The 16591-nt window shown below is 43.3% G+C and overlaps 1 protein-coding gene across 1 annotated transcript in view; it reads right to left on the bottom strand.

Moving 5' to 3' along the window:
* LOC132682881 (uncharacterized) overlaps window positions 1-12809 on the bottom strand; it is a 46376-nt gene extending 33567 nt beyond the window's left edge. Inside the window, exons 1-2 of the mRNA XM_078432583.2 lie at window positions 12798-12809; window positions 11711-12266 (exon numbers count right to left, since the gene is read on the bottom strand). Coding sequence (XP_078288709.1) covers window positions 11711-12266; window positions 12798-12809 — 568 coding nt within the window. The remainder of the gene's footprint in view (window positions 1-11710; window positions 12267-12797) is intronic.
* Window positions 12810-16591: the final 3782 nt, after the last annotated feature.

Here is a 16591-nt window from a genome sequence, read left to right as displayed (position 1 = left end):
CCAGCCCTTTCCTCGGTACAATCTCCACCAAGAGCTTTTCAGAAAATAGAGGCAGTGCCCTTCCCGCACCTACACATGCACTTGCCCACGTACTACAGTGGGTGTGAGTGGCACCCTATCCAGGCACCTTCCTAGGCACACGCTGCCAGCCATGTGAGTGTGGGCTGCGAGTGGCTCCCAGGTGCCTTTTCTCAGGCAGGATTGCTTTCTCCGGGGTTGTATGTTCTTCTACCCATTTCCTTCTGCCTTGGACGGCCACAGGCCAATGACGAACTGGCACAGGGGTACAAAAGTCAGGCTCCTTTATCTCAGGTTAAGCCAGATCTGGGTTGCAATTTGGGCTCCCTAAGAGTCTGTCCAGAGCTGGTCTTTCACCAAGACCTTGCTTAGTTCTTTCTTCCACCCTACCCCTTTCTCCCTTACTGGTTTCTTCTGGAAACCACTAATCACTTGCAGATGAATACCTTTATCAAGATCTTCCTTCTGAGAGCCGATCTTAAGACATGTATAGATATACACATTTTACAAATAACAATATTTCCACGTGAAAACTGATAATAAATTCCACAAATAAAAATTTTATTATAAAATTTTACAAATTTACAAAAAAGCCCACAATATATCTGGACCTTTTAAACAGTATCATTGCCAAACTCTGGCCAATGATACTCAAATCAGCCCTAACAGCTTCCTTACCACTCATGGAAGTGCCTCAGATTCCCTGTAAAATGATTTCTAGCCATAGGTCCCACATCCTAGTCAAGTCTCCAAATGTACGTCTGTGTCCCAGTTCTCACCTATTCTCCCACCTTTACTTGTAACATCATGATTTCATTTGTCTCGTGGATTATGAACTCATGCTGGCTTCAAATTCTCTATTTTCAGATCCATTTGACTATCTAAACATTAGCCTACGTGAGAGGTCTCATTACCCGCTTGACCAAATAAGGGTTTCAGAATATGTTTTTTCTCGTCAAGCCTTGGTTCAGGGTCTCCTACTCCTCAGTCCTAGAGCCAAGCCACAGCCTTAGTGCCCTGCCTGTGCCCTAGCTGGGGCAAGCTCAGAATCCTCAGCCTGCCCATATTCTGGTTACCCCAGTACCTGTTTTTTAGAGCCTCAGTTTTGTATTGGGTTGGTGGTCCGGTGATCCCCTCCCAATTCCTCACATGGCAGAGTCATAGCATGTTAACTGGAACCCACAGCCTCTCTGAAGCCAACTTTCTTGCCACCATCCTGCTCAGAAAAATGCCTCTGGGTACCTGGAAGCCAGGCCCCAGCAAGCAAAGGTCTCACTTGATCAGGCAACAGCAGGTGCCCAATGGAGATTCAGCCATGCCCCCTTAGGATAAGGTGATCTTTTCCCATTTGACTCTTTGGTTCCTGGCCTTGCCATTCATCCTTTCATTCATCCTTTTGTGCCCATCCCTCCAGTCCTCCCCAGAAATAACACATTCTGTGGAAGTAGACAGAATGGTTTCTTTTCCATTATCATCGTCATTTTTTCCCTTTTCTTCTGCTTTGCCTACTCACAAAATCCCCCTGCCCCTACTCTGTGAAGCTACCAGCTTCCATGGCTTCTTTTTCAGTACCAACAATCTACTTACACTTTCCTGATTGAGATTCACTGGATACCTCAGAATGATCCTTTAACTTCTTTTATAAATCTTGTCTCAAAAATAAAATTCTTGAAAATCAGGCAAAGACATGTAGACTAAAATTCTAAACTATGTAACATTTAAGAGCATGAGCTCTGGAACCAAATGGCCAGAGTTTTCACCCCAACTCTTTTACATCCTGGCTCTAGACCTCAGTTTCCTCATCTGCAAAATGGGGATAATGATAGAACCTTCTTCAAAAGAGAGTTACATGGGTAAATGGATGCATTAGGTGTAAATAATTTAGAACATGGGCCACAAATGTAGTGAGTCTTCAATAACGATATATAAAGCTATTTTTATTTTGACTTCGTTTTGTGTTTTTTGTAGCTATGCATGTAGCCATTACTCAAAAACTGATCATCTGGAGAGAGAAGATGGCAGAGTAGGAGGATCCTGGGCTCACCTCATCCCACAGACACAGAAGAGATCAACTAGACGTTATGCACCTAACTCTGAATACAACCTGAGGCTGACAAGGCCGACTCCATAACTAAAGACAAAAAAAGGAGGCCACATTCAAACAAAAATGAGCTACTGGGACTTCATCAAGATAAACAAGCTTCTACACAGCAAAGGAAATGATCAGCAAAACTAAAAGGCAACTGACAGAATGAGAGAAGATATTTGCAAATGGCATATCAGATAAAGGGTTAGTACCCAAAAGCTATAAAGAACTTACCAAACTCAACACCAAAAAAATCCAAGTAATCCAGTGAAGAAATGGGAAAAAGACATGAAAACCTGTGATATGTACACAAAACAATAAAGCCAAAGAAATCTGAGCACAATACTAAAGAAAGTCATCCAACCACAAAGGAAGAGAACAAGAGAAGGAAAAGGGAACTACAAAAATGACCAGAAAACAGTTAACAAAATGGCAATAACCCCATACCTGTCAATAACTACTTTAAGTGTAAATGGTATAAATACTCTAATCAAAAGACATAGGGCGACTGAATGGGTTAAAAAAATAATGGAAAAAGGTATCCCGTGCAATTGGATACAGACAAAAAGTTGGAGTATCAACACTTACATCAGACAAAATAGACTTTAAAACAAATCCTATAACAAGAGACAAAAAAAAAAAAGAGAGACAAGAGACGTTACATAATGAAAAGGGGCTCAATCCAAGAAGAAGCTATAGCAATTGTAAGTATCTATGCACCCAACATAGAACATGTAAATATATGAAACAAATATGAAAGGAGAAATTGCCAATAATACAATAGTAGTAAGGGACTTTAACAGAAAATCAACAAGCCAACAGCAGCTTTGAATGATACATTAGACCAGATGGACTTAAGAGATATACACAGAACATGGCATCCAAAAACAGAAGGATACACATTCTTTTCAAGAGCACATAGGACATTTTCCAGGATGGATCACATTAGGCCACAAAAATAGGCTCAATAAACGTAAGAAGATTATAAATCGTATCAAGAAACTTTTCCAACCACAACACTATGAACCTAGAAATCATCTCGTAAGAAGAAACAAGAAAGCCACATACGAGTAGGCAACCAATGGGTCCATGAAGAAATCAAAGAAGAAATAAAATGCCTGACAACAAATGAAAATGGAAACACAATGGTTCAAAATTTCTTAGGACACAGAAAAAACAGTTCTGAGAGGGAAGATGATAGCAATACAGGGCTGCCTCAAGAAACAAGAAAAATATCAAACAATCTAAATGTATACCTAAAAGAACTAGAAAAAGAAAAATTAAAAAACCCTAAAACCAGCAGTAGGAAGGAAATAATATAGAGCAGAAACAAATGAAATGGCAACTTAAAACACAGTAGAAAGTATCAATGAAACTAAGCTGGCTAACTGAAAAGACACAATTTATAAACCTTTAACCAGATTAGCCAAGAAAAAAAGAGAACTCAAAATAAATGAAAGAAAAGTTAGACTGACACCACAGAAACACAGGGTAGTTAAGAGACTACTACAAAAATTATATGCCAACAAATTGGACAACCAGGAAGAAATGGATAAATTCCTAGAAACAAATAATCTTCCAACACAGAATCAGAAGGAAATGGAAAACATGAACAGATGGATTACTACTAGCAAAACTGAGTCAGAAATCAAAAACGCCTAACAAACAAAATTCTAGAACCATAGGACTTCACAGGTGAATTCCACCAAACATTTAAAGAATTAAAACCTATTCTTCTCAAACTATTCCAAAAACTAGACAAGGAAGGAATGCTTCCAAATTAATTCCATGAGGCCAGCATTCTCCTGATACCAAAACCAAAAAAAGACACTATAAAAAAAGAAAATTACAGACCAATATCCGTGATGAACATAGATGCAAAACCTCTCAACAAGATATTAGCAAGCTGACTTTTAAAACACATTAATCACCATGGTGGGTGGAATTTATTCCAGGGATGCCAGGATCATTCAGTATCCACAAACCAATCAACCACAAACACCACATTAACAAAACAAAAAACAAATTTCCTATGATAATCTCAATACATTCAGAAAAAGCATCTGACAAAATTCAATATCCATTCATGATAAAAACTCTTAACAAAATGGATACTGAGGGAACATACCTCCACACAACAAAAGCCGTATAAGACAAACCCACAGCTATCATACCCAATGGTGAAAAAATGGAAGTTTCTCCTCTAAGATCAGAAACAAGACAAGGATGTCTACTCTCACCACTTCTATTCAACATAGTACTGAAAATCCTAGACACCGCAGTTATACTAGAAATAAAAGGCATCCAAAATGGAAGGAAAGAAGTAAAACTGTAACTATTTGCAGATAATAAACTCCTAGACTCCACCAAAGAACTATTAGAACCAATTAGGGACATCAGTAAAGTCGGAGGATACAAAAATCAATACGCAGAAATCTGTCGTATTTCTACGCACAAATAATGAGCTAGCAAAAAAGAAAAAAAATTCCACTTATAATAATATTGAAAAGAATGTAATACTTAGAAATAAACTTAACCAAGGTGGTAAAAGGCCTGTACTCTGTCAACTGTAAGACTGATGGAAAAAACTGAAGACAATGCAAATAAATGGAAAGTTATATCATGCTCATGAACTCAAAGGATTAATATCATTAAAATGTCCATGCAACACAGATCAATATACAGATTCAGTAAATCTCTATCAAAATACCGGTAATATTTTCAACAGAACTAGAACACATGACCCCCCAAATTTGTACGGAACCACAAAGACCCTTTTCCTCAAGCAATCTTGAAAAAGAACATAGATGAAGGTATCATAATCCCAGATTTCAAACTGTACTAAACAACTATAGTAATTAAAACAGCACGGCACCGGCACGAAAACAGACATATAAAGCAATGGAAGAGAATAGAGACCCCAGAAATAAGCCATACCTATACGGCTAATTAACCTATGACAAAGGAGGCAAGGATACGTAACAGGTAAAAGTCTCTCCAACAAACAGTTTGGGGACATCTGGACAGCTACCTGCAAAACAGTGAAATTGGACCACTTTCTTACACCCTTTCTTAAACTAACTGGATTAAAGACCTAAATGTCAGACCTGAAAACTCGTAAAAGAAAACACGGACCTATTATCTCTTTGACATCAGTCTTGGCAATATTTTTCTGAATCTGTCTCCTGAGGCAAGGGAAACAAAAACAAAAATAAACTACTGGAACTCCATGAAATTAGAAAGGTTTTACGCAGTGAAGAAAACCATCAATAAAATGAAGAGGAACCCACCAAATGGGAGAACATATTTGGAAATGATACATCTGACAAGGGGTTCACAAACAAAATATATAAATAACTCATACAACTCAACACCAAACAAAACAAATAGTTCAATCTAAAGATGGGCAGAGGACCCGAACATTTTTCTAAAGAAGAAATACAGATGATTAACAGACACATGAAAGGACGTTCAACATCACTAATCATCAGGGAAATGCAAATCAAAACCACAATGAGATGTTACCTCACACCGGTCAGAAGGACTACGATAAAAAAGACAAGAAATGGTGAGGCAAGGATGGGAAGGATTGGCAAGGATGCGGAAGAAAGGGAGCCCTTGTGTACTGTCGGTGGGATTATAAATCGGTGCAGCCAGAGTGGAAGGCACTATGGACGCTCCTCAAAAAATACATAAATAAATGTAGAAATACCACGTGACCCAGTAATTTCACTACTGGGTATTTACCGAAAGAAAATGAAAACACCCATTTGAAAAGACACATGCATGCCTATGTTTACTGCAGCATTATTTACAATAACCAAGATATGGAAGCAACCTTGGTTTATTGATTGATCTATCCATCAATAGATAATGGAGCAAGAAGATGTGGTATTCTCTCTCTCTCTCACACACACACACACATACACACAAATATTACTTAACCATAAAGAGAGAACAAAATCTTGCCACTTGCGACGTGGATGGATCTAGAGAGTATTAGGCTAACTGAGCTAAGTTGGAGAAAGGCCGTGGGATTTCCCCCCTATGTGGAATCGAAAAAACAAATGAACAAAAGAAACAGACTTATAAATACAGAGAACAAACGGGTGGTTGCCAGAGGGAGGAGGGTAGAGGGACGAGTGAAATAGGCGGAGGGGATTAAGAAGTACAAACTTCCAGTTAGAAAAGAAATAAATCATGGGGATGAAAAGTACAGCATAGGGAATATAGTCAATAATATTGTAACAACGTTGTACGTGACAGGTGGTGGTGACGCCCACGGTGAACGCTGCATAATGTACAGAATTCTTCAATCACTATGTTGCACACCTTAAACTAATACGTTGTTTGTCACCTATATTTCAATTAAAAATAAAAAACTGATATCCATCCCCTGTATTTCAATTTTAAGAAACTGACCTTCCTTCTTTTATAAATTAATGCAGCAATAAAGAATGATGGTTTCATCCAAAACCACCTGCGAGGGTTTAGAGATTGAGGGAGATGAGCAAAAAGGCAGGTCCGACCCTTGTCCTCAGGTTACAACCTCAGTGGGCAGGCATGAGAGACAGATACGGAAGAGATCTTTGCACACAGTGACACAGTGAAAACACAGATTCGCAATTAATTCACGGGAACGCAAGCCTAACCTCAGGAAAGGCTTCGTCCCAGAGAGGGAGGGGGGAGAAAAGGAAATCATCAAGTGGGGTCCTCAGGGCTCTAACTTTCCCCAAATGAAATGCAAATCTGTGTTTAATTTCAAGTATGTTGTAATAGGCAGGGCCAAAGGCAGCAGAACCTATTAAAAGTTTTAGGTATTTATTCCAACTCAAAGAACTACAGTTGGCCTCCTGAGCTCAATAACTCACCAGCTCTAGCTATTGCCATAGTCTTCGTTCCATAGCTACTCAGCTTTTAATTTGTGTGCAAAGCCCAGGAGGACGAGAGGAGCAGCTGGTCCCTCAGACAGGAGTCCGCAAAGAGAAACAGATCGGGTAACAGCAGAGACTGGCAGAATGCTGCCCTTCTCCAGGGAAGGGAGGGAGCCTGCCGTCAGCCACTTCGTAGATGTTGAAGATGCAGACATAACCCTAGCGACCACAAAGTAGCCATTGTGTCCAAAGCTAAGTAGTACAGGATGCCCCCAGGGAGGCAGGGTGCATGGAGGGCAGGCCTCTGATAATAATAACTTATGCCTTCCAAATTAGGACCGAGTTCTTGACTCCGGAAATGAGGACAAGTAGGAACGAGATGTTGAGTCTTAACAGAGCGCTTTGTTTTCTGAGAGCAGAATTCTCTCCGATGCAGTCCCCTCCTCTTAAGGAAAACCATACATTTCTTTGGAGTGTTGCAGCAGGGAAAAAAAAACAAAGGCATCCGATGCAGCACATGGGTCTTATGCAGCACAAACGCCGAGACCCGAAGGGTCTCCATCTTGCCTGCCCAGGGTTAGGGGTCAAACTGCCTTCTGGAAAAGTGCTTTCCCCCATTTGTGGATCTGGATAGACTGGATCATCTCCCGGGCACACGTTTAGATAACGCACAAGTGAAAAGCTGTAAGTCAAGATGAAAAGCGTGGCAAATGGTTTGTTCTCACTGGAAACAAAAATGAACTCTGATTTATTTATCCAGGCTTCAACAAAACATTTTTCTTGTCTTTCAGTACTAGCTTTCTCACCCAATTAACATAGCAATTGATGAGCAAGGCACGGATGCACAGCAGCATGGCTTTCGCTAGTATGGAAAGTAAGATTATCTGAAAAATGATGTCATTCCCATCCTTAGTTTCCCCTTCAGAAACAAGGCTCACGGCTGAGATAGACTTTAGACCAGAGGCTTACAAATGACCCTCCCCCTGCAACTATTTTCTGGAGGCCGCTGCTAAAATAAAATGAAGCATTGTTTTCAAATCTGCAGAAGACTCCTTTTTTACTCTTGATTATTTTCCTGTTACAAATGGTCTTTTAATGCCATCTATACCACAAATGCTATAATTAGCGTGCCTGCTTTTCCATACATTTATAGATACGGTTATGTTAATCCACTGATATTCCAGGCTTTACCTCCAAAAGCTCCCAGATGTTCCGTCCCCTGGTCCAATGGCGATTTCTCGATTTGTGGGGAATCCGCAACGGTGGCCACACTACCAGACGAAGCACAGTTCTTCAGGGACAAAGACTCTTGTGCCAGCACTCACTGCCAGCGCCTACTCAGCTCTTATCACCTGCCAGGCTGAGTGGTTGAGTCTTCAGATCAGCCCGATAAAGCAGGTGTGTTTCCCGGGGGGAGAAAAAAACAAGGTTCGTGAAGTTCAAACACACGTGGAGAGCCGCACTGCCGGGAAGAGCCTGAACCTCGATTTAGAACCAGGCTTTCTGGTCCCAGAGCCTTGACTCAGGGCCACACTGTCCCAAGCAGAGATCGAGCAAACGACCACTGATGGTTTGATCGTCGGGACTCCGCCTCCAGACTGCCGATCTTATTCACACTGAAACTCCTTCATCTAACTCAGTGCCAGGCACGTAGTGTTTACGGAAGAAAATAATAACCTCAAGGCCTTTAGCACTTAGAAAATCAGGAAATAGCCCACGAGTCAGGCCGCTGATACTGGAGGCCAAAGTTAGAACTGTGTGAATCGGAACTGCTTTACCTCACATGAGACAGGGAATTTGGCCACCAGGACGTGAAAAACATCCATGGTAGATTTCCTGACAGCTCTGCGGCTGTGTTTTTACTTTGCAACCCCCTTACGAACAAAGACGAACAAAGACACCGACTCTGGTCTTACATGCCGCCAAGGAACACCACTGTCTTGGGTTAGGCTCTCTAGAAGCAGAACCGGAGACAGGGATTCAGATACAAATGATTCACTGGGCAAGGGCTCTCAAGAGAAATCTGTGAGAAAGAGAAGGGAGGAGGACAATGGAGGGGCAGGGAAGAAACGAGGAATCCAGATGGGGTCTCTGGAAATCCTAGCTGGGACCTGTTCCACAGGGGGCTGTAAGACATAAATAAACTGCGGCAACACCCGCGCCTAATGTCGGGGGTGGGGGTGCTGGCCTTTTGCACATCCACACCAGTTAGCTATTGGCTACGGTCAGCCCCAGGAGAAGAAATGTATAATCTCCCGTTCCGGGCACTCCCGGTCTTCAGGGGAGACAGCTGTGAGCCTTCACCAGCCAGTGGAAACTGGGGGAGTGGGTTGTGGTTAAGGGAAGTTTGCCTGGGCACCAAGCATCTACTGTAACTGTTACAGAGACTGGATCGTTCGTTGGATTCCTGTCTACAAAAGAGCAAACGTTACGGATTCAACGAAATGCAACAAGTCCCTATCTGCACCGGGTCCTTGTTTTATGCTAAGGCTACAAAAATGAACAAGCCGCTGTCCTTTCTATGGAGAAAGGATATGTATATGTATGCGCGCGCGCGCACACACACACACACACACACACACACACACACACACAGAGGAGAATTTCAGATGAGGAGTACCATAAGGAAAATTAATCAGGCCAAGGTTAGAGGGTGATCTGTAGGGCAGTGACCGCTTCAGAATGGGTGGCCAGGAAAGCCCTGTCCGTGGACGGGCTATTTGAGCACAGACTGAATTGAATGAGAAGGAAATCAGCCACAAGAAGCCCCACGAGCACAACTTTCCTGGCAGAGGGAACAGCAGGTGCAAGTCCTCTATGTTGGAAACAAGCTTGTTAGCATCAGAGCCCTGAGTAGAAAAGAAGTAACCACAGCACAGGGAGAAAATTCGAGCATGAGTCCTAACACGGAAGTGGAAAATAGAGGGATGACCACAGTCCGTCAGCACAGGTAAAGACTACGCATCGGTGGCAATTTTCTACATCAGATGCTAAAAATAAAAAGATGAACAGGCTGTGGTCTGTGCCCTCAAGCAGGCCACAGCTTAATCCTGAGACATATATATGCATAATCCTGTGCTTTATATACATATAAACAAAGATTTTAATTCACAGGACAAGTGCTGCGGGCTATAAAAACACCAAGAGAAAAACACTGGATCCTGCCTGATGATGGCAGTAAACACCCCCCAGAGGGGATGGAGGTTTTGGGTAGGGCCTTGAAGCATGGGTAGGAGCTTGCCTGAAGGAGAAACAGAGGATATGACATTCCAGGAAAGAAAGCAGCATGAGCAAACGGTACTAATCTGTAAGGTCTGGAATATCTAAAGTACACACATCATATAGAGACTGGTAGAAAGGCAGGTGGTAAGAAGAGGGAAGAGGATTTGCCAATTTACCTGGCAAGGCAAACTCAAGCAGCTCTAAAGCAGTTACCTGTTTTGTTATTGTCCTTTAAACATCACCAGAAACTATTAGGTCAAACTTGGCTCCCGAGACAGCACTTCTCAAGGGTGGTGTGTGAACCACCTATATTGGAATCTCTGCCAGCGGTTTTCAAAATGCAGGTCCCTGCACCCCCACCCCCTTCCGCTTTTCTTAGAAATTCTGGGTTATCATCTTTATCTAGAGGGCATATGCTTTCTACAGTTGAAACATGCCTTCCCAGGTAAAAGCGAAATTGGGCCACCCATTCTGGTTACTTCTAAGATGGATGTATATTTGCTTTCCACCGTATTTTACAACAGCAGGAAAAAAAGTGGGGGGGGGGGGGGAAGCCATTTTAGGAACTGGGAGGAGAGAAAACTCGCTAAATTCTGTGGCTGGGAAAAGTCAGCACCATATAGATTTCGTTTACTCCTCACAACAGCCCCCTGAGTGCCGGACTGCAATTATTCCCATTGGACAGATAAGTAAACCGAGGCTAAGAAAGATGAAGTCACCCCGTCCAGGTTACAACGACTACAACAAACCCCTGCAGGAATTCTAGGGCAGAGGGAGCCCGCCCCGTAAGTCCCTCTGAGGGGGCTGCTTTAAAGTCGGCCAGTCGGCCCCCATTTGGACTAGCTTCCCCGGCCATCAAGGCTCCCAGGGGTCTCCTGGTCCCCGCGCCCGTCAGCCAGGCCCCACCCTGGCAAGGAAGTTCACCTGCAAGTGTAGCTGCTGCGAGGTCCGCTTTAGGTTCAATGTGCGCATGAGAGCAAGAGACGGCTGGGAATTGGGTAGACGCCTGGAACCCCCCTGCCCACGGCCCCCAGCCCCCTCAGAGACCCGGGGCCAGGCCTCTCCCTACACCCGCAAGCTTGGCGGTTTCTGGGCGCCCCGGGCAGCCCAGGCTCGCACATGCGCAGTATGCACCCTGTCGACTCTCCCGGGGCCGCTGGGGTCGTGGGGGTTTGTGGAGCTGCGGTGGGTCCCCCAACACATCTCTACCCTTCTGGGTGGAGGCATCCCACCACCCCATGCAACCAAAGCTCTTTCTTTTTTTTTTCTTTTTTTTTTTTTTTTTTAAGGTTTGTTATTTTTGAGAGAGAGACAGAACCGAAGCGGGTTCCAGGCTCCAAGCGGTCAGCGCAGAGCCCGACGCGGGGCTCGAACCCACGGACCGCGAGATCAGGACCCAGAGCTGAAGTCCGATGCTTAACCGCTTATCGCACTGGGCCGCCGGGCGCCCCCCCTCCCCGACCACAGCCCCCTCGAGGCTCCAGCTTTCGGGTAGCACGTGAGCACTTACCCGATTTGGACTTGGAATCAGGTAGAAGCCGGTACCCCACCGACCGGTTTCCGTGACCCGGCCTCTCCAGGCGCCTCCCCCGGTCACGCTCGCGGCTCCGCGACCTGAGCAGCGCGTGCCTGCGCAGTACACCCCCACCCGGCCGTCCTTGAACCTTCGGGGGCGGGTGGGGGCGGGGAGAGGCCAGGCCTCTGGCGCCCGGGGCACGCCCCAAACGTCTGCACAGCCTGCTGGGTCGCGGCTCCCACAGCTGTAAACCGTCCTGAGATTGGCAGCCTGAAGGTGGCAACACGCCTGGCGGGGTCCCCAGCTCCTCCGGCCTGCAAGGCTCCCAGGTGTCCCTTATGGGAGGAGAGCCCAGCTGGTCAGCCAGGCTTGCCTCCGGCCCTGCCTTCGGGGTGAATACGCGCCTTCCTGTTAAGTTTGGGCTTGGAATGAAGCAGATGCCTGACACTCCCAAGATCCAGCCACTGTGTTCCCGCGTCTCCGGCCACCCAGCTTGTTCCAGATCCTTCTCTTCCCTGACCTGCAAGACCCGCGCACGAGCACTCGGCACCTAGTAGGACCAAGCGTCTTCCTGTCACCGAGCATCACAAAGGTGAGAGATACAACATGCATAGAAAAACAATTACGACCCTGAGCGTCAGGGGGCGCCTGTCGGTTAGGCATCCGAATCCTGTCTTCCCCGCAGTTCGTGATCTCACAATTCCTGGGTTCCAGCCCCCAAGTGGGGCTCTGTGCTACCGGCTTGGAGTCTGCTTGGGGTTCTCTCTCTCTCCCTCTCTCTGAATCTCCCCTGCTTGCTTGCTCTCCCTCTCTTCAAATAATGAAAAAACAGAATTAAAAAGAAGACACTGAGGATCACATAAATACAGACAACAAACTGGTGGCTGACAGAGGGGAAGGGAGGTGGGGGGATAAGCAAAATGGGTGCATGGGGAGTGGGAGGTACAGGCTTCCAGTTAGGAAATGAGTAAGTCAGGAGAATGAAAATACAGCGCAGGGAATATAGCCAGTGGTATGGGAATAGCGTTGGATGGTGCCACACTTGTGGGCACAGCATTCACGTAGAGACTTGTCAAATCACTGTGTTATACATCGTCGACTAAGGTAGCATTGGATGTCAACTCTACCTCAATCAACACTTTTAAAAGACACGGAGGGTCCAAGGCAATTCATCCGAGTGTATTAAGATGTCACCTGCACTACTCTTCAGGGAGAACAAACTAAGTGACAATGGAATAGTAGTGAAGAATGAGGTAGTAACTATCAGATGTTTTGCGTGCGTTGGGTTGGCAAAAAATTTAATATGAATAGAGGACCGTGAAACACCTTGTGTTGGTGGGCATTGCATGGAAGAAGGTCGTTGGACAGGACCTACAAAATATCGTAGAAGAATGCACCCCTTGACCTGGAAATTCTATTTTAGTCTTGCAGAAAGACTACCATGTCACTGGCTACTTAAATTCAGGGCCCCGTGCAAAAGGAAAACTCAGGAACCTTGTTTAAATATGATTAAGAACTTCAACATAGCGGGGTGCCTGGATGGCTTAGTCGATTAGGCATGTGACTCTTGATTTTGGCTCAGGTCATGATCTCGCAGTTCATGGGATTGAACCCCGCCTCGGGCTGCACACTGATCGTGCAGAGCCTGTTTAGGATTCTCTCTCTCCCTCTCTCTCTCTGCCCCTCCCCTACTGGCCCACATGCACCTTCTCTCTCTCTCTCTCTCAAAATAAATATTCTTAAAAAAAATTTTCAATTTAGCGACAGCAGAGCATTAAACTAAAAAGGGACCTCTTCTGAGCACAAAGCCCTCTTCGAAGGCATAGATCTCAGGTCTGTGAAAGCATCCTGGTTACCGCACGCACAAAATTGCATAGTCTAAGACGTTCACTGTAGGCTTGTGTGTAATAGAAAAAAAATGGAAACATCTTGAATGCCCATCAAAAAGAAAATGTTTAAATTAATTTTGGAATGAATGTCCACACAATTATTTATTTCCATTAAAAAGAATGAGCTGTGTTTAACCACACTGCTAAATAAACCAAGTATGCCCCCCCCAAAAAAATGGCCATAATTAATACTGTTTACGAGGAAAAAAATAGAGACATGTGTTCATAAACATCAATAAAGTGCCAGGAAAGGGACTGGATGGACACACATAACTTCTCACAAGGTTGGCCATGGAAGAGCAGAGACAGGGGGCTAGGATGCCCGCGTTCTTTTCATTAGTATCATTGGTGTTAGGAACGTGACTGAATACTAAATGTTTTTAACAGAAAAATTATCATATAAAATTCCCGGATAATTGGGGGAGATAGAGCTAGAAACGCTGAACAAGTAAAAGCAGAGGAAAAAGAGCTAAAAGGCATAAAATTAAATAATAAAAACTCTAAAGATGCTGTGAGACTAAGAATCTCAGATAATGAAAACAAGAACCGTCACTTGTAACTTAAAAGAGCAGAGAAGTTAGAAATAGATACCGGACAAAGATAAATATGTTTCGACAGGTAACAACATTTGTAGGGATCGAGTATAACTCAAAGCAACAATTATTAGATGGGGAAAAAGAATTATTTTGTAAGGAAAAAGGTACAAATGTCTAAGAAAGACATAAATGTCATGAAGTTTTATGTACCGAATACCATGCCTTTGAAACGTATAAAGCAAAATTATTAGAAATCCAAGAAAACCGTCCAAAACAGCAGGATAGCTCATGCTCCTTAGATTGATGCTATATCAAATAAGTATAAAGATAGACATACGGTAAAATAATGGCACTGAAAATGCACATTCAGAGGCAGCATAATACAACAGTGAAAATGTGGTCTGCAACCCCTTGGCCTACAGCAGAATCCAGTATCTGCTGCTTACCACGTGTGTGACCTGGGACAAACATTTACCTACCTGTCTGTGCCTCAGGTTTTTCATCAGGTAAATCTGTCCAGGAAAAAAAAAAAAAAAAAAAAAAAAAAAAATATATATATATATATATATATATACACACACACACACACACACATATATATACACACACGTATATTATATATATACACACATATGTATACATATATCTATATTTTATATATTTATATATATTTTAATATTTATATATTTATATATAAATATAAATTGTGTATGTGTATATATACACATACACGCAATAATGCTTAAACTATATAACGTGCTATGTAAAATAATTCAGAATTTTTGGTTAAATGTGTGCATCTCAAGGGCACTATACATGATCAGAATTGGTGGCAAAGTATAAAAGTGGCCATTTACTGTAGGAAGAACTGAAAGATTTATCTCCCATAAAGAGCAGTTCTCAATGATTTGTGAATCCTTCAAACTATGCAAGGGGAAGGATGAAAGCTATTTGAACGGAGGTGGACAGGGATGGAAAGCTTTGGAACTCGCACGTAAACTGATATGAAAACTTGACAAAGATGTTAAAAAACGCACACGCAATTTACTTGCAAATTTTGATGTAAAATTTCCTAAGGGGAGGGGCACCGGGATGCCTCCGTCAGTTAAGCCCGAGGCTCCTGGTTTCCGCTCAGGTCATGATCTCATGGTTTTGGGAGTTGGAGCCCCATGCAGGGCCTGCTTGGGATTCTCTCTCTCTCCTTCGCTCTCTGCCCCTCCCTCTCTCATGCTGTCTCTGTCTCTCTCAAAATTAATAAATAAACTCAAAAAAAATTCCTAAGGAGGTAAAGAGTACACTTATGATGAGCACTGAGTCACATATACAATTGTTGAATCACTGTGTTACACACCTGAAACTAACAGAACGCTGTGTGCGGAATTTTAAAAAATAAAATAAATACCTGACACATATTTTACATAATGCTTTTCTAAATAAAAAAAAATAAGTGACAGGGCTCCTGGGTGGCTCAGTCGGTTAGGCGTCTGACTCCTGATTTCGGCTCAGGTCACGATCTCACAGTTGTGAGTTCAAGCCCCACGTCAGTTTTCTCTCTCTCTCTCTTTCTTCCTCTCAAGAATCAATAATTAAAATAAGAAATGTGACATGATAAAAACATCCTAATTAATTTAGGTAAATGATTCTAACAATATCTTAAGAGTCTAAAACCCCCATTACAATTTTAAGTACAATTTATTCCGAGAAGCAAGCCTAATTCGAAAATTTAAGCCCACTAATGTTATCATCAGCTAGTATTTTATACAAGACAGATGAAAATGACAATGCTATTATTACAGTAGGTTTGACCCAACAAACTGGTAAACGTTTCAAAGAACTGTCATACATGATAAGGTGACAATTAAAACCAATGTCCAAGCTCCTCTTAGTCTAAACTGTAAAAGATCACTCAAATGAAGCCACACCCACAGGAAGGAGTGAAATGGTGTTTGTAAGGACCCCTGAGCGAAAGAATGCGCAGCATTTGAATAACTGCAGGGGACCCCCTGTGCCTGGGGCCCCCAAGAGCAAAAGGGGAAGAGATGAGACAGGAGATTGGACAGGAAGCAGGGGACCAGGCGAGAGGGCATAGTATTTCCCATGCATGGCTCTCCATCAACGATCCACAGAGGCCTGTTTCTTTCCTGTGCTAACATTAATGTACATTAACTGACTATTTAAGGTGTGGTGTAGTATGATTTGCCATTTTGTTTCAGTTTTTCACTGAGCATTTTTATCATATGCCCTGTCTCCTCCAGTCATCGCACTTCAGGGTTGCCTCTCATTTGTGTTTTGCAGGAAAGGGTGAATTAGTGATGAGTTGGACGTACATGACCCACTCAGCATAAATCCTGTCGGGAGTTCATTTTCCCAACGGGTTTTTGCAGGGTAACTTGACGTGGGTAGCAGCGTTTCATAACCATATAGATACGTGTACATAAACATGTGCATGC

The sequence above is a fragment of the Panthera onca genome, chromosome C2 (genome assembly GCF_046562875.1).
Source record: "Panthera onca isolate mPanOnc1 chromosome C2, mPanOnc1 haplotype 2, whole genome shotgun sequence".
Lineage (NCBI taxonomy): Eukaryota > Metazoa > Chordata > Mammalia > Carnivora > Felidae > Panthera > Panthera onca.
The sequence above is the reverse complement of the archived record's forward strand: the minus strand, read 5'-3'. Positions and strand labels throughout refer to the sequence as shown.